This window comes from Eleginops maclovinus, chromosome 21, assembly GCF_036324505.1.
Source record: "Eleginops maclovinus isolate JMC-PN-2008 ecotype Puerto Natales chromosome 21, JC_Emac_rtc_rv5, whole genome shotgun sequence".
Taxonomy (NCBI): domain Eukaryota; kingdom Metazoa; phylum Chordata; class Actinopteri; order Perciformes; family Eleginopidae; genus Eleginops; species Eleginops maclovinus.
In genome coordinates this window covers 882,675-901,312 of record NC_086369.1, presented here as the reverse complement: position 1 = coordinate 901,312, position 18,638 = coordinate 882,675, and the positions used below count along the sequence as shown (strand labels likewise).

Genomic DNA, 18,638 nt, shown 5'->3' with positions numbered 1-18,638 from the left:
TTCTATTTTCTACATACAGTAGGCTATTACGAGCTAAACTGCAACGCAGGTGCCAGGTGGCTATTTGTTCTGTAAAACAGGACTCGTGTATTAGGCCGACTGCTTGGCACGCACGCAATTGTGTGCAGGAGAGCAACGAGAGCACATCAAAACACGCTTTGCAGCTAGGACTTTTTTTTACTGTCTCCGAGTGTGTGTCAAGGTATCAAGGTATTGGAGCAGATTTATTTAAAACGTCAGCATTAGAGGAATTGACACCAAGCCAAGTTTCCCCCTAATTTCACTCACCCGAACCCTGGCTGCACGGATTGCATCACCCCATACATTAATAGTGTAGAATGCTTTCATAAGATTTCATGTTTTTTTTACACACGGACTACAGAAAGCACGCAAGCAAATAGGCTACTGCAAGATAGGACCCATTTCCCTTATTACATTAATGGCCCTAATGTCGGAATGACGGGACGTTTTTTTTGTCGGAGTGGTGGGAGCTTTGAAAACAATGGAACTGCTTCCACTTCGACAATTAGACGTCAATGTCGGAATGGGGGTATGTCGGAATTGATGGCGGCTACCCAAAATAGCTTAGCTTAGCCCCCGGACCATGTGCTTATCTGGGTCTTTAGCGGCTAAATGCTACACCAGCTAACTGCTAACTTTGTCTGTTGTTTGGTGCTGCTAGGTTAGCTTAGAGGTTTATTTTTCCTAAAACAACTGCTGCCTGTTGCAGCTGGAAACAAGGTTAGGAAAGACTGAACCATATCAGTAAAGAAGTCGGCTGTAAAACAAAAGATAATGTGCTAAAACACGCTAAAAAGTTCTGTAAAGCTGTGCTAAGTATGGTGGTAATTCTCCTGTTTGGTTTCTCTAACGCACAGGAAGTTATTTAATCTGTTCATGTACAAATGCATGATATATAATTATGTCATTAATTAATCCTTTTGTTTTTAAGCTGGATTCCTGTGAGTATTAATCGGCTATAACTGTCCAGGTGGTAACTCAGTGTGCTGTTTCCTGTCTCAGCACACAGCGAACAAAGTGGAAATTAAGTGGAAAAACACGGCAAACAATACCAACTTGTCTGAGTGAAATGATTAGGCTAAATCACATTTGTTTGGGTAAAGCAGCTTAGAGCAAGAAGCATGCATCGCCAGCAGTGAAATAACACCGAGTGTGAGGAGCTTAGGAAATACCAAAAGTCTGACAAAACAACAGAGTGTTGGGACTAATGGCCTCATTCTGTCAGAGTTTAAAGTCAATCAAAGTTTCATTTAGTCATAAGGTCAATGGGTTTGCACACCTCTGCATCTAGACATTTACAGTGGCATGTAGCAGGTAGAAAACACAACATAAATAACACAACCTCTGTAATGAAGGCTCAGGTGATTACTAATCATAGAGATAATTAGCAACAGGAAAGTCATTGCACAGCTCTACAAGAAGTCTCACTGCTGAGTTTTGACAGCTCACTGTGCCGGCGCTCACTCCACACGTACAACCCCCTTTCAAGAAGGGGCAATCTAATATGCCCTTAGCCCGGGGTCAGCCTCCTTCCCTCACAGCTCCAGCAGTTAGTAACTTCATCTCGTTCACGTCGTCTTTTACAAAAGGTGTGTCTGTTTACAAAACGCATGGCAAAACGCGACACTTACCACGTCGGCGGGTACAAAGCGCAGAGTCGAGTGATCCGGGCCTGGCAGGGAAAGATGAAAGACTGGGATTGCAAAATGTGTCTGAGGTGATGCTCTCATCGGGCTTTTGCAGACGGACAGGTGGAGGAGAAGCAGGCATGTAACTTTAAATCTTTTCATGGGATTTGTGTGTTTAAGGGATATTAAAATATGTATTTAAAACAAACCTAAGTGGGATGACAGTTCAAGAAGTGTACCACCTCCTCAGTAAAGGCATCGCTTTATGTGAGAAACTGTCGTTGATTTGTAAATAAAAAAAGCCCAGGTGCTTAAGCCCGCGTTTGAGGTCTACCTGTGCAAGGTGTGACGTCCAGGCGGTGAGGACAGGGGGGTTACACCCGGGCCAAGTGTGGGCTAACTTCACTCCTGTTTGATACACTTTGATATGCACACTCCACCTGAGCGCAGACTGAGAGTGTGAAGGGCGATGAGCAGGGACTTGTCAGGCGCTTTATGGGATGCGGCGTTTGTTTATTAATCACTAGGTTCTGTGATGTGTCTCTCATCGCTCCAACAGGTATAATTAAGCTTTAAAGGGCATGGGAGTCTTGATGTGTCTGCAATTCATTTTGTTTTATCTCCTTGTTCCTTTTGAAGTCCCTGCTGCGTGGGTATGAGTGTGTGTGTGTGTGTGTGTGCACAGTGTGTGTAGACCTCTGTACGGTCAGAATGCTTCTTAATAAAGAATAAGTCTGTGGTTCCCATGTTGCATGACCTTCAAAATGTCTGCTGACACGCCAGCTTGTGTAGCGTGACACGTCTTGATAGTGAGTGACAGTTCAAAGGTTGTCAGTGTCTGATGGCCAGGTTTTGTGCTGCTTGTATGACATCTTGGGTTCCCAGCATGCAGCTGTTTTCCAGCGCAAAGATGTGACAAACGTAGCGTGAAAATAAAATAAACATGTTGTCGTCTCGCCGTGACTGACGTGGGGCTGTTGACCCCATCGAGAGGTCAAGCGAATTGCAAAATACATCAGAGAATTGTTTGAATTTCACGAGTTCTTCCCCACTTCATCTCCCCTTTCTGAAATTGATTTGCGGTGTCAAATGAGACATGTTGAGTGCAGGAATGTAAACAAGGCAGTGCTGCACTCTACCCACCTTGATCTTTCCCTCTCTGCTGTCTGTTAGCGAGAAGGATCCCACCTTTTGCATATTCCAACACACAAGTTGTGTCTGTAAAGTTTCTGATAAGACTATCAAAACATCTGTAAGCGATTGTTTTTTTTTATGTGCTTCTGCTTGATTCTGTTCCATGTGATTCTCTGTCAGCAGCTGGCAGAGGTGTGAAGAGATGGGAAGCTCACCTGTTTACTTTGGCAGGGCAGAGCGAGCAGGCAAACAGCCAGTATCCTGTCACCTCTCCACACTGGATCCTCCCGTCGTGTCCCCTCACATGTGAGTGAATCCATGCAGAGATGTTACCTGGCGTTGCTCTTACACTGACGAGCACACGGGTCAGGGGAGCTTACATAAATTAAGGGCGGCATTTCTCTGATATAAATCACATCCGAGTGCAAGAACTGATTGTGTAACGGACTTAATTTTGGCTTATCTACAGTACAGTAGATTTATATGCATTATGAGGCGGAAAGACTCTATATTTATTGTTTTTCTTGTCTATAATTGTTTCAACGCCTCCTTCAATGACTCAAATCGTACGTTTTCACATATCCCACATTCCTAACGAGCTCTAGTTTACAAACTGTCTCTCAAAGTCTCACCTGAATGCACCATGGGAAATCCAATTAAGTGGTGACAGTCAGGACAATTCACCTACACTGTAGCTTCTGTTTTAATTAAAGGGGTTTATGTCATTAGTATGGATTGGTTCCATTTACACTGAGACTCGTAGATAAGCATTTAGGAGTCACAGGAGAAGCTCCGGTGAGACAGACGTTGGAAACAAAAACATCTGCGGCTGCACCTTTGGCACGTTGAGCAACAGGTAAATAAGTGTTGCTACTTTACCTTTCATCACGCACTAAAATTACAACAAGAAACCAAGAGACTGAGCTTGTTTGGCACAATCTCAACCGGCTTTGAAGTGTGCGAGCCACGCTGAATGACTTGCCCTCTGAACGGCGGAGCAACATGTGTCATTTAGACGGCTCAGATTTGATGTTTTTTTTTAATGATCGGCTTCGCTTTCCACGATCAAATAGTTTGGGGTTGTTTTACAAGAGGAGATGTTTGACAGCTTAATGCTAAACGACACGAGATATTGTCTGGTTGCCATTCATGTGTGATGAGGCGTTCAGGTACTTTTTATATTCTGGGTTGTTATTAAACCAAAGGAAAGGGGAGTAAATACGTCAAAATAAGTCAGCATTTTTCTGGCTTAGCTCCTGAATGACACCACTCACATTAGCCCCTCCCACTTCCTGTTTTCCTTAAACCAATCAGGGTGCAGTATTGTGATGGATCAGCCTCTCCAAAGTAAGTAAATAGTAAAATACAAACCATCACTAAGGAAAGTGCTATTATGTAGAATAAAAATACAGTCCCTTAATCCTCCTTAGTAACGGTCTGCTCTCCTTAGTAACGGTCTGCTCTCCTTAGTAACGGTCTGCTCTCCTTAGTAACGGTCTGCTCTCCTTAGTGACGGTCTGCTCTCCTTGGCAATGGTCTGCTCTCCTTAGTAACGGTCTGCTCTCCTTAGTAACGGTCTGCTCTCCTTAGTAACGGTCTGCTCTCCTTGGTAACGGTCTGCTCTCCTTAGTGACGGTCTGCTCTCCTTGGCAATGGTCTGCTCTCCTTAGTAACGGTCTGCTCTCCTTAGTAACGGTCTGCTCTCCTTAGTGACGGTCTGCTCTCCTTGGCAATGGTCTGCTCTCCTTAGTAACGGTCTGCTCTGCTCTCCTTAGTAACGGTCTGCTCTCCTTAGTAACGGTCTTCTCTCCTTAGTAACGGTCTGCTCTCCTTAGTAACGGTCTGCTCTCCTTAGTAACAGTCTGCTCTCCTTAGCAAAGGTCTGTTATCGGAAAAATAACAACCTCTGGAATGTCCAAATTCACAAATTGGCATAAGTATTCAACAAAGCCGTGTAATAATATACAAAAGCGGTTTCCAGATAATTATGTAGTTTGCTAAATAAATATAGAACCTACCTCCTGAAAATGAAGTTTGTTGTGGTTCTGGCCCCTTTTATCTTTACTGGTCCTCAACGTAGTCTTACATTTTGTGCTTTGAGGGGCTAAATATGGCTCTTCCCACCATGTTCCCACCCCCTCTTCACCTAAATATGGGCTCATCCGTTGTAGTACACATAGAGGAGGAGACAGCGGAGACCTGTGCAGACGCGGAAAGTCCCCAATTATGTGGTAATTCTAGAGAGTGGTTGTGATATTTATTCTTATTGCCCAAAGAACTTGGCATTTATGAGACTCACCACAAACACATTCCCCACAGCACAAGCAAACTTCATGCTCTTTGCACCCGTTCAATCAGAGGAAAGAGCAGCTGGGGCTGATTTATGGACTTTGAAAGGAAGTCTCCAGCAGCCCTGCTTATTTAATTCAGGTGAAAAATCAAATGAGGTTTACAGTAGCTCCTGTTTGATGGATGTGTGTGTGATCCTGCACCGCCTTATCTTAGAGACACATCCACAAAGTGTCCACAGAGCACTGATGGATGTGGAATGACATCAGGGAAATGTAATGTCAAGATGTCAATCAGGCATTTTTTATTTAGTAGAATCACAGCCATGCATTGTGGCTGTAACACCTCTCAAAGCTCCACCGACGGCGCCTAAACGGTATGATTTGACTCCGCTGGATGTGCATTGTATGTAATCAGCATGGAGTCAAAATGTAAGGCTGAAAGGCGGCGATGCAGACGCAGCGGGGGCGGCCGGGTTCTCAGAGCCTGGGCCTTCACAGGGCACAATTTATGGTCATTATGGGGGTCTATTTCCAGCTGTAGTGATGGATTGTGCTCAATTATTGTCCATTATGGAGAAAGATGGCCGCACAACCACGCCAGAAGTTCCCGCTGCAGTCATTTCAAGGTAATTTGTCTGAGCGACCATGAGAAAAAATAAAGACACTTTTAGGATGATTCTTGTATTTTTACTCTCAGTGGCTGCAGAAGGGTAAACTACTAGCCAAGTGCTCCACTCCCAGCTGTGTGCGTCACTTTTTAGTGTCCCCTGGTTCCTGTTGTGTTTTAGCTTCTTGCAGTGTTTCGTTTGTGCATCTCCTTTAGTAAACGTTGCACATGTTTCCTCTAAATAGTGAAGATGTTTCTCCATCTGCATGTGTTTTTTAAGCTCATGAAACTCCTTCACATATCTCCTAATGGACATGTTTTGGACCGTTAACGTGTGTTTGCACCCATAAAAATATTTCAATTAAAAACTCATCACTAAACTCATCTAATTCCACCAAACTCCAGTCCAGGATCCCTGAGAGTGTCTTTGGACCATCTGTTTGCTAATTATCTAACAATTTACCCAACCTGCTGCTGACCCATACATCATTTAAACCAATAAGCGCGCCCCTCATAGTCCCCCCCCCCTGCTTTTAATACATTTATGTTTGAATAATGGTGAAGAATTGGGAAATAGGAGGTGAGGCCTGTCTGTATTCCTGGCATGGTGACGCTGCAGTGGCTGTCGTCTCAGCACAAAGTGAAGGGAACAGTCCCGGCCAGCTTCACAGCAGACTCCCTTCTGAATGCCAGCATAGCCCCCCAGTGGGTATTAATCAAAACGCTCGATCAATAACTTCTCAAGTGCTAATAAGCACTGACACGTTTGGTGATATGTGAGCCCCTTCATCATTTCAACCAGCCGGAGATTTATAGGAAATCCATTGTTAGGTCCAAAGTATGAGGTAATGTAGCACTTAGTAAATGAAGTAAAACCAAAAGCCTGGGGTGATTTGTATTTCATTTACAGAGGACATGTCTAATCATTAGGAGCTCCATCTCTCTAAAAAGCAACCAAACGGCGGTAATGATGGCTGTGTTCTTTTATAGCTTAGTTACTCAGCAATGACGCAGGAGATAAGGGCGCATGGTGAAGCTCCTCCTCACTGGTTCACTTCCAGCATGCCTTTGGGGGGGACTCCTATCCGCCGCGCGGTGATTAAAGTCATGTTAAGGAAGCATTATGGGTCAGGCCATAAAATAATTAGATTTCTTTCCCCCTACACTGTCTATCCTATCAAAGTGATTGGTCTCCTGGTCATCTCACTGGCTGACATAATTGTTAATTAAGCATTATGGGCTGCCCTCTCTCATCTATATCTCACGGCAATTACTCATTTGACAACAATGCAGTATATCACGGTGCATGATGTATGGAAACACACCAGTTTTATGGGTATGAACTCATGAAAGTGTGGCGCGTTTACTCCCAGCGTTATTTACTCGGTTATTGATTCCCGTCGTGTCGGTCTGGCTCTGTGTTTCCTGCGGGATGAATCACAGTGGGATCTCAAACCCTGTTGCATTGCACACATCTTATTTTCTTAAGTCGTCAGCTCTTTGCACGTCAAGGTTTTCTTTCAGAAATACCACAGCTCAGGTAAAGAGGTCCGGGGGGGGGGGGCGGGGGTAGAAAGTTAAATAAAAAGCTCTTTAAAATGGTATTCAGAAAAAAGAAGACCAACAATGTAGCTGTTGAAAATTAAAGCGCACACACAGATCCAGTCTGATGACAGTTGGAAGAATGCCGGCTTTATGGAAGGACCGTCTCCGCCGTATCTTTTAAGCGTGATTATTTACTTAAAACAACAAACCAAAGCCCGGAGTCTGGCGTGGCGGACGACGGGGCCTTTGATTGAGCTGCGAGCTTGAATTCTTAACTAATAAATTGTTCCACACCTTTGTCTGGGGCATTAGCGGCAGTGGTCTGCGTTTTTCTTGCCCTAATCTCAAGAATGCAGCAGCCTCTTGAGAAGCTCAGGGGTTTCCTCCTCTTCCAGAGCCGGGTCTTCACTTTGCTTTCTTAGACGGCTCTCCAGATTGACAGGCCTCACCGTTAGCCTTCTCCTTGGCCATCTGCTTTTCACCGACTCTCCCTGAACACATCAAGGCTGCAAAGCATTTTAGAAGTCACATACACACACACACACACACACACACAGACACACACAGCAGACTTTTCATCACGTGTGTGTGTGTGTGTGTGTGTGTGTGTGTGTGTGTGTGTGTGTGTGTGTGTGTGTGTATGTGTGTGTATGTGTGTGTGTGTGTGTGTGTGTGTGTGTGTGTGTGTGTGTGTGTGTGTGTGTGTGTGTGTGTGTGTGTGTGTGGTTTTCCATGTGAGGCTGACCTGGGAGGGATCCCTGAGCTCACAGCACAGGTATGAGCAGCTTAGCTTTGTTCAGCGCTTCTCTGACGACAGCTCCGTGACTCACCTGCACCATCACCCCCTTTGGTCGGGTTCCAGCTCCTCTCTGACAACTGCATGACAATAAAATAATCATTAGGGAGATCGAGACGTGGATTTCAAAGAGCTCAATTGTCTCTGAAAGGGGACAGAGGGGTTGGACGTAACACATTTTGTAAATATTAAACTAGTCAGTGTGAATATGAAGAGAAAACTTCATTACAATTCAAACTCCTGCAAATTAAATGTCATATATAAATATCTAAAATGTAAAATATCTTCCCCTAATTGGAGTGGCGCAACAAGTATAAGGTAAATTAAGTTGGAAGTACTTAAAAATTATATTTAAGGATGAAGGAAGTGTGTTTTGGGGATGCTGGGTCAATTGTCTCACACTTTTTAAATTTGTCAACCATTAAAATGATGTTTAAACCATTGTGAAATATAAAAGATAACTTAATCCACAAGCCTTTAAAATTATGAATGGGAACTTTATAAATTCAAAGCACATAATTATTAAATAAATACATAAAACACATCAAAATTGATGGTGTCTTTTATTTTGAACGACAACCAATCAGCTGACACGGCTCGTCCAATCAGAGGCATCGATGAGGCTTCACGTTTGGTTGAGGAGGCGGGCCTTGACTGGTTACCTGGCAACCACTAACACTGCGTTGATAGGATGGCAATGCGGAAGGTTTGTATTTTAGCTGTCGTTCACCTCTTTTAGCTTAACTTGTATTCATAAAAGAAGACAAACATGTTGATATATGTTCAGGTGTTCTTACTTTCTTTACATTTAGTACTTTATTTACACATATCTAGGTTTATATGCTCGAAGTTATTTTCGTTTTAGTTCTCTTTACACTTCCATGACGTAATCACGTAGCGCTACGTCGATGCGACAGTGGGCGTGGTTAACACTCGGTTTGTTTTGTTTTGTACCTGTTGCTAATGAGCTAGCTATTAGCAAGCACCTGTGAGTTTACCTGCACACCACATTGAAAACAAGCAACGACCTTTCATATTTATTCATAAAACGAGGTGAGGCTTATTTTTAAGCACTAAGTAGTAAATATATTTGACATTTGGTTTCAGGTTATTTATCTGAGTAAACAGTCAATTTCAAGTCAGAGCACCGCAATGAGACCGAAATATTTGAAAGCAAAAGCAGAAAAATCTTCAAATTTTTGAGAAACTTGAACTGTGAACGATCTTTGTACAAAAACCTCTTAATTCATATTAATTTTGTGAACCTAGACATGGTTTTAGCTACTTAAATATAATGTTGGAGGGTTGAATCCACACCAAATGATCATATTTTGTGTGTCAAAATCTAAAGTGATATGGTAAATAAATCTGTAGAATAAATATAGTGGAGTTAAAACGTAGTAAGTAAGTAAAAGTAGTATTGACAAAAAAATAGTGTAGTAAAGTACAATAACCTCAAATTTGTACTGAAATACAGTACTTCCCACCTCTGAAACTCATTCATAATAAGCATTAATATCCTCTTTCCCAGGGTCTGCCATCCAAAGCGAGCAGGAAGCTGGTGATCACCTCGGCCGCACTCCAGGACCACATTACCCGCAGCCTTGTGCTTCCACACTTCTCCCCTGCAGACCCTTTGCTGAAGTCTAAACGGAGAGCAACTAGAAGAAGAAGGGAAGACAAGGGACTGCAGACCCCAGATCAGCAGGGAGAGACAGAGTATGTGCTGGATACTGCTCCACCTGCTTTAACACTAGGTAAAGATGAGGAAATACTTAGTAATCCAGTTACGTTTAATCCATTTCTTCAGTTTATAACCAATGTTTTTCCTTTGAAGCTCAGAAGTTGGGTTTGGTGGCCTCCCCTGCAGAGAGACTGACGGAGGACGATTGGACCCAGGTGAAGGCGAGGTCCGTTCAGCAGGGAGACTCGGCTCAGCCCTGTGCGATCTGCAGGGAGGAGTTCCACCTTCAGCCTCAGGTATTCATCCACAGCTTTTTCAGTAAAATACATTGAAAAGACATTAAAAAGACAATAAAATACCTTAAAATGTGGGACGAACACTGGGTAACCAGCTGTAAATATAGGCTTTATTAAAAAGGAAAGTCTTCAGGACACTTGCATGACTTCCCATCTCTCAACAAAGTAAAATACAAAATAAAATAACACTAATAACACCTATTGGATAAAAATCACAAGAACAAATCCAGAAAAAAATATATATAATAAAAATGATAATGGATGTTATTTACAGAGCACTTTTCAGGCCAAAATTCAAAGAAATAACACTTAAAATATATGAAACACAACATTAATGGCAGATTAAAAGCAGTTCTGAAGAGGTGAGATTTCAAAGACACACACACACACACACACACACCCCCGCCCCCTGCAGTTCCTGTACGTTCTAATCTGTGTAGACAACTGTACAAATTTACCCATACTGCCTCCCAACTCAACTGTGACGTGATGATGTAGCAATCAGTGTGTTACTGTGAGGGTCATTCAGGCTCTTACACCTTTTCCGACCCCCCCCCCCTTCCCCCCGCCCCCTTTTAAGATGCCAATCTCCCGAAGAATGCGGAGGACTAGAATAGGCCGCCTCACAAAGCAGTTGCCATAGATGCACGTGTAAATATTAGTTTGAGTCGAAAGAAAAAAAAAAGTTAATTAGAGCCTGCTAACAAGGGGAAAGTGACGGGGGGGGGCTGTGCTGAGTCTCCTTCTCTAAGCTCTAATAAGACAATTAAAAGCAGCAGATGTGTGCACTGAAACACTATTAATCAGGTATCTTCTGCAGGACTCAAATCTAAAATGTGGCCCTGCTCTCTGAGAGACCCGTAGCCTGCAGTCAGTGTGAGAAGAGGAATTTCACTGTGGTCTAATGGCTTGTCAAGCTCCTGGAAATTGTCCTCTGCAGGGGGCCCTTTCACTGGTGATAGAGTGTGTTGGTCAGGCCAAAAACAATGGGTAATCAATATGCCCCCCCGCCCTCTAGAGATCTGAGTAAACTGGTTTGTGTGCCGAGCTGTGGCCGCCTCCTTTCAGACCCTCTCTCAGGTGGACTGTAGTCCGGGTCCCAGCCGCCCTCCTGCTGAATCCTCTCAGCAAATAACACTTAAAAGGAGGATACACACATTCACATACGTGCATGAATACACACATTTAGCATGGCTTAAGGCTCCCACACACACTCAGCATGCACACACACTGTATACAGTATAAGAGCTTTTCCTCCTGAGCACTTTAAACCAACACGTCCTCCGGAGACGTCTCAGCCTGGGGAACTGAATTGTCGGGTGTTTATTGCATGCTCGATACGGTTTAGTAAATAATGATTGTTTGCTTCAGGTGTTGCTGTCCTGCTCGCATGTGTACCACCGAGCGTGTCTGCAGGCCTTCGAGAGGTTTTCCGGGAGGAAGTGCTGCCCGCTGTGCAGGAAGCAGCGGTATGAAACACGAGTGATTCACGACGCAGCGCGGCTGTGCAGACACCAGTGTGCCACCAGGTAAAATAAAAAGATACTTGCATGCTTTGAAAACTGTGTTTCCAATAAATGTGTAGAACATCTTTAATCTAATCCCCACTACAGACATTTTTATATCATTATTATAATATTTTATGAATAAAACCCATATTGTTGAGTTGGGATACATGGAGCCTCTGTAGGGTTTGATTGAGCTTTTAAATATTGAAAAATAATAGTTTTAATGTGCAATTAGCATGTACAAGAAGCTAATGACTCCACATAAACAATGACTAATAAAGCTTGACTTCTACTTCCTTTTCCTAACAGTTTTTGTATATATTTTTGCAGGATTCAAGCGTGCTGGCGGGGCTATGTTGCCCGAAAACGTTGCAGAGAGTTGAGGAAATCCTCGTGCCCAAAAGACAAACAGCTGCGACGACAATTCTTTGAAGCCAAGGTGAGTTTGGACTTCAAATCTGCAGCAAACAGCATCAAAAGGGTCTCTTTGGATCCCAATGAACCATCATACGGTCATATCGTGTTTTATTTCCTACATTTCATGCATTTCCAGAGCGTTTCGTTGGTCCTGAAACGAACACCATACATCCTCAGAGTTGAGATGTGGGTTTCAGGGACTCACTGACCCCACTGCTAACCCCCCCCCCCAACACACACACACACACACACACACACACACACACACACACACACACACACACACACACACACACACACACACACACACACACACCTTCACCTGCTCTCACCCTCTCCAGCTCCTTTGATGCTTTGTGAGACACGCGCTGTTTGTCCGCTAATGTGGAGAGAGTTTTGTGTTTGAGTCAACAGTGTGGACATTCCAGGGTCAATGCATGTCTGCTGGCCCTTCATCCATCTATACATGCTGTGTGTGTGTGTGTGTGTGTGTGTGTGTGTGTGTGTGTGTGTGTGTGTGTGTGTGTGTGTGTGTGTGTGTGTGTGTGTGTGTGTGTGTGTGTGTGTGTGTGTGTGTGTGTGTGTGTGTGTGTGTGTGTGTGTGTGTGTGTGTGTGTGTGTGTGTGTTACCAGGGTGAAGAGGTGACCAGGATGTTTGGAGACCTGATGCAGGTTGTCATTTTAGGCTTTGTTCCCCGGTCTCATTCGGAGGCTATAAATCATGCAGAGAGCCGGCCTGACGGGGGGATTATTCAGAGGTGGACTGGGGGGGGTCTCTGAGGCTGTGGTGCCTTCACTGGGCTCCCAGAAAAAGGGAACATTGCCACCTAGTGAACCTCCCCTAACTGGTTGACCGGAGACTAGATTGCTGATCAGCTGTTGAGATGCAGAGACCTCCTGCAGCCGGCTCTAAATCACCCTCACCGTATATCAGCTGTGAGCGGGACCGGTTCCTACGTGTAATCATGCTGAGTGCTTCAAACAGGCTGATCAAGCACAAGTGACAAATGTGTGAGGCACCTCACTCATAACGTGTTGCAAGGGTCAGAGTGTCCTACCCATCCCCTGTCACCCCCCCCTCCCCTGTAAACCAAGCATTAACATGTCACATTAACAAAGACACAGCCTTTACCGAGCCAATTAACTCTCACATCAGGCCGAGTGTGACTCAGCGGCGGTGGGTGGTCATGAGAGCGTCTCCTCTGTCACACCGGGGTTGATGATGTTCAGGCGGCGCTGACAGCTCTGACGGACTCCGTGTTCAGCAGGGAGACGTATTTGCTTAGCTGACTGTAAAGCAAACAGGCGTGTTAGCGCTGGGCCGGGACCTGTGAGAGACGGAGACACCTATTCTCTCAGCGCGGGATAGCAGGAGGCAGGGGTGTTCGGGGCCACATGGGGAGGGGGGGTTTATTGCCTCATATGTTAAGTTAGAAGTTTGCAAAATCAAAGGATGCTTCATACTTGAATATGCTTTAAGAAAACAACAAGTGTTGCAGCTCATTCCTTAAAACAGAGCCTCATAGCTTATAATAAGTGCCAGCCTCTTTGCTCCGGCGGTCCGGTGCGCCGGTGCTCCTGGAAAAAAACCACATCACTGACATGCTATCAGCTGATCCCGGTGCCCAGCTTTCAGTTTTCACTCCGACCCTGAGTCAACACATTAAGGGGGTCGGCGCTGACGTCTGGATGGATCGCCATGAGATAACCCCTCCTCTGTGTGTCCTCCCCTCCTGTAGAACAAGGCAAAGTTCACTGCTGTTTGTGGAGAAGTCCTCCAGAGCCATAAACCCTCCGCCTGCACGGCCAACAGCTGTTTAATTAGTGATAAAAGCCTCGCTGTAAAGCAGTCTGATGTCACTGTGACGGGACAGAGGAAGCAGGTGCTAAAGCTGCAGCATGTAGTGCATTACACAGGGATTTTAGCCTCTGCAGACCATTTACATGCACTCAAACACACTACAGAGTTAGTTTGGTTTTTGTTTAAATGTCACTTGCATCGTTCTCTTGGAACAGTCTCACTGGTCTGTGAACTGGGTATGGAAATATCCAAATCATTGAAGATGTTTTGGATATAAATATATATGCATATGCAGGCATTAAAGTTGCCTAGCAACAGCCGCTGCAAATGGGAGACGGCGGATGAGTTCCTTAAGGAAAGACAGCGAGAGAAGTTCTTAAAATTAATAAATGGGCATGTATGTAAGAAAGGGACCTGTAGAAAAACACGCGAGGCAAATATTGAATCCTTTATTTATTGCTCTAAAATCTGTTAAAGTCCAAATTCCTAAAAATAGATTCCCTAAAGGTAGCTACAGCCACACCTGTGTGTGTGTGTGTGTGTGTGTGTGTGTGTGTGTGTGTGTGTGTGTGTGTGTGTGTGTGTGTGTGTGTGTGTGTGTGTGTGTGTGTGTGTGTGTGTGTGTGTGTGTGTGTGTGTGTGTGTGTGTGTGTGTGTGTGTGTGTGTGTGTGTGTGTGTGTGTGTGTATAGCCTTTTACTGGTTTCCATTAATCCTAATGTGAGTGTGAGCCGTGGCTGTATTGATCTGGCTGTTTAACAGCGGCGCCCTGTCAGCCTGCCTCAGCCATCACAATACTCACAAACAATTAAAGCCTCCGCCGAAAACACGGCTCCATTGTGCGGAGTGTGAGCGCCGGCTTTGTGCCGCTAACGTGTTCCTCTCTCTCTCTCTCTCTCTGACTAGCTGGAGGAGCTGAATGACAGCTTTGTCCGATACTGTCACACCGACACGGAGGCTTTCCTGACTGATATCAACCGCTCGCTGTCAGCCAGCAGACGAGTGTTCGAGCAGCTGCAGAGAAAACACGTCTCCGAACCTCCGGAGAGCCACTGGGACCGGATCCAGAGCCAGGTCAGCACACAGTAGAGCTCATAGAGGCCTGTTTTGAACCAGGAGATGTTGAGACCCCATGTTTTATCATAGATGGGGAGTCCCCAGCTCATAGAAACTACCAGATCCTGGCATGTTGCACAATTTGCACAATTAGCATAAATTGCATAAAGAGTGTTTAATAAATTGCAGATTAGGACAGTTTTTAAGTGGTTTTGGGGGTTATGGAGTATGCTGAGTCCATTTCTGGATCATAAATAGCAGTTCTAACCAGAAAATGTCCATATTTGTAGTCCAGGTGGGCTGATTTTGATTCATTTTTGAAGTTGAAGTGGACTAAATGGTCCACAGTAGAGATAATAATGATCCTCTTCTGTATCCAGTGGTTGCAACACCCGTCACGGTAGTCACAGTCAGCCAAATCAGGAGTACAGATATGGCCTAAATTCTGGTTAAAACTGCTATTCTTTATCCTGAAAATGTCCGAAATTGACTCCTCAATAACCTCTGAAAGTATTTTAAAACCGTGGTATTTGTACCTAAGTAAAGGATCTTCTCCCAACACTGCCTGCCCTCCATGGCGTGTTAACGCTTGCATGTGGACGACAGCATCACAGCTGCTGGTATAGAAACACACACATCCAGAGGTGATCAGTCACGTTATCAAATGAAAGGCGAATAATCCTCCGTGTTTACCGAAAACAGGAGAGCGCACGGCAGGCCTTTCACCACCCTGACTGCTACGGAGGAATTGAAAAGACATTAAGATTTGCTCTTCCTTAAGGCTCCATTGTTGGCTTTTCATGCAGCCGTTTTCCATGGGGGGGCAGGGGGGTGGCAGGGGGTGTGTGCACAGAAGATGTGTGTTGTTCCTTTATCTGGTGTGAAAAGGTTGAGCAGGAGTGGAGCATCAGACGGTGAATGTGCTTTCAACACTTCCCCCGCACCCTTTCCCCCTTTCCCCAAACTCCAGAGTCCCATAGTGATGTCACTCTGGGATTTTTGCCTCTGCAGACCATTTACATGCACTAACACCTATAGAACACACTGCAGGAAACACAATAGATAGTAAACAGTTTTTTCTCCTCCAGGTCATCCAGCGAGGCGCGTGGGACTGCCCGATCTGCCTGACTGCACTGAGCCTCCCGGCAGGCACCGCCAGCCAATCAGAGCGCAGACACACGGTGCTGCTGTCCTGCTCGCACCTCTTCCATCGGATCTGTCTGGACGCCTTTGAGTCCTTCTCCACATACGGCAGACCTTCCTGTCCCCTGTGCAGATCCGTCTACTGGAGGAAGCTCGTCTGACCAGGTAGTGACGACACTTCCTCTCTGAAGCTGCAGCCCATTACTCCCACTAAGCATGCCGCTGGGAAGCAGGGAGAATGCTAGCTTGGCTCTTTGCAAAGGTTAGAAAACCAGCATCAGGGCATTATATTTAATTAGTTTAAAGTGTGCATGGAAAAGAAATGTAATCATGACAATGTTTGGTGTCAACTTGAGGTAAAAACTATGACTTTATCTTGGAAACAGCAGCTGAAGGAGTCAGTATTTACCCTGTGGGATGGACAGGAAGTCGCTGCGTCCTCCGTAACGAAGAAGAAAGCATGTTTCCACAAAGCATCTTTTACTTTTATTTGCAAACACACAAACATCAACAAAATAACTAAACGTACGGTTAGCAAACGGAGAAAATCGTAAAAAATACATTCACGAAACATGTACAAAAAATGACGTGCAGAGCCCCCCCGCTGAAGGACTGACCCCCACAGACAGAAGCTGCTTCACTTACAGTAAAGACTTTGAGTTAATGCTTCATGGTGATGTTTCATATCGAAAATGAGATTGTTCCATTTGAAATATCATCCCTTTTTTCTTGAGTTTTACACAGGATCGAATGATGCGTACAGTCATAAAAGAACACTCTATAAACATGTGAAATGACAATACTAAGAAATATGCAGAGTATTTTTGGTAAATCTCCCGTTTTAGATCCCGTATTTTGACTCAGAAACTTTGCAGATCTCCCGTACGTTCTGTGATTTAACTTCCTTTAAACCCAGTCTTTGTAATAAAGCATCAACCAATGGTTGACAGCCGTGAGGAGAGACTTCCCCGTCTCTCAGACCGGTACATAAATAAAAAAGTCCTTCCTTTAACACACGTTGAATCACTCGCAAGTGCCTCTGGGTAATGAGTCTCAAACTGGAGCCTCTCATTGGATAAGAGCTACTGTGACCACATTCATAGAGAGAAGCTGTGTGTGTGTGTGTGTGTGTGTGTGTGTGTGTGTGTGTGTGTGTGTGTGTGTGTGTGTGTGTGTGTGTGTGTGTGTGTGTGTGTGTGTGTGTGTGTGTGTGTGTGTGTGTGTGTGTGTGTGTGTGTGTGTGTGTGTGTGTGTGTGTGTGTGTGTGTGTGTGTGTGTGTGTGTGTGTGTGTTTCAGCTGGCTTTAAAGGGGATCACAGTGGAGCTGTCTAGAGACAACGTGCACATAAACAAACAAACAAACAAACAACAACGACCTAAACATGAAGCCTGCCAGATGCTTTTAAGGCATTTCCGGTGGTTCTGTCCCAGTTCAGATTCTGTAATAAACTACATGGACGGGGGGGGGGGGGACCTGTTGCACACCTTCCCTCTGTAGACGTGACAGGCTTGCATCAGACCCAGGTATTTGTAGAAAAAGGAATATGTACAACAAAGACTGCTCAGAGCCTCAGGAGCCCGGTGTGTACATCCCAGTGATGCAGAGGAGGTGTGTACAGGTAAATACAACGTTTACATCGTGTGTGTGTGTGAGGGTAAAGTATATTCAGGGGAGGGAAAGGACATTTCGTATGTGCATAATGACATTTTGGGGGAAATTCATCCAATAATGTTTCTCTGCTCGAGTTTAATCACGATGACATCATCCATAATGATGACCAATCAGACGTGCCAATGCATATCACGTAAAGTCTAGTGAACGGTGATGAATGAGTGACTCAATGCTTTGTATTTTTCACATTTTGAGCTTCAGACTAATGAAAAAGGACTCCTCATGATGCCTGTATCAGATTAACGGACGTACTGACACTTCATAATGAGTCTAATTGAAATGTGGGAGGAGTCGAGGCAGGAGGAAGTAGAAACCAGTTAGCAAACGATAGATGGTGGAGGTCACACTGCAGTGATGCCAGTCTTATTCCCCCTCCTCGTCTCATCCCTGGCTCTCGCCCAGCCTCCCATCGAGAGACGCAGGGGATGGAATGTCACGAAGCTAAATTGCTCTCCGCCTCCCGTGTTGCAGAATCCGTCAGACGGGTTTATTAAGTTCCTTCCAATCCCTTTTCCACCTCTCAGTGCTGTGTGTGTGTGTGTGTGTGTGTGTGTGTGTGTGTGTGTGTGTGTGTGTGTGTGTGTGTGTGTGTGTGTGTGTGTGTGTGTGTGTGTGTGTGTGTGTGTGTGTGTGTGTGTGTGTGTGTGTGTGTGTGTGTGTGTGTGTGTGTGTGTGTGTGTTGATCTATCGTCACTTTTCTCACAAAGTTTTCTGATGCCCGTTGGCCGAGAGCTTCCCAGACTCTGGGTCCGTCGGGCTGTTTGACAGTTGCAATTTATCCAGACCTGGGCAGGGGGAGATAAGGGAGAGAAATCTCATTAAAGAGCCTCAGACTTTTCACTGAGACAGGAGGTATTGATGTGCCTCTGTCTGACATTCTCTAACCCCATCCCACCCTGTCACCACGAGGCTCTGAGCCTCATCCTCTGTCACATGTCAGTCCCAGAGCACATTCGATCTCGCTGCAATCTCGAGGTTGCGCATGAGAGACGTGAACCCTATCTCCCTGCAGAGCCAGTTTTAGTGCATGCAAAGTTAGG

The 18,638-nt window shown here is 45.0% G+C and overlaps 2 protein-coding genes across 2 annotated transcripts in view; one reads left to right on the top strand and one right to left on the bottom strand.

Annotated features, from left to right (window-relative positions):
* Window positions 1–8,713: 8,713 nt before the first annotated feature.
* The window catches only part of rnf32 (ring finger protein 32), a 22,357-nt gene continuing 12,432 nt past the window's right edge, over window positions 8,714–18,638 (top strand). The window contains exons 1-7 of the mRNA XM_063874024.1: window positions 8,714–8,728; window positions 9,554–9,779; window positions 9,860–10,002; window positions 11,374–11,531; window positions 11,841–11,949; window positions 14,634–14,801; window positions 15,872–16,091. Of these exons, the coding sequence (XP_063730094.1) occupies window positions 8,714–8,728; window positions 9,554–9,779; window positions 9,860–10,002; window positions 11,374–11,531; window positions 11,841–11,949; window positions 14,634–14,801; window positions 15,872–16,087 (1,035 nt within the window). The 3' untranslated portion in view covers window positions 16,088–16,091. The remainder of the gene's footprint in view (window positions 8,729–9,553; window positions 9,780–9,859; window positions 10,003–11,373; window positions 11,532–11,840; window positions 11,950–14,633; window positions 14,802–15,871; window positions 16,092–18,638) is intronic.
* Window positions 16,390–18,638, bottom strand: part of lmbr1 (limb development membrane protein 1) — a 25,386-nt gene continuing 23,137 nt past the window's right edge. The window contains exon 17 of the mRNA XM_063912863.1: window positions 16,390–18,383. Coding sequence (XP_063768933.1) covers window positions 18,298–18,383 — 86 coding nt within the window. The 3' untranslated portion in view covers window positions 16,390–18,297. The remainder of the gene's footprint in view (window positions 18,384–18,638) is intronic.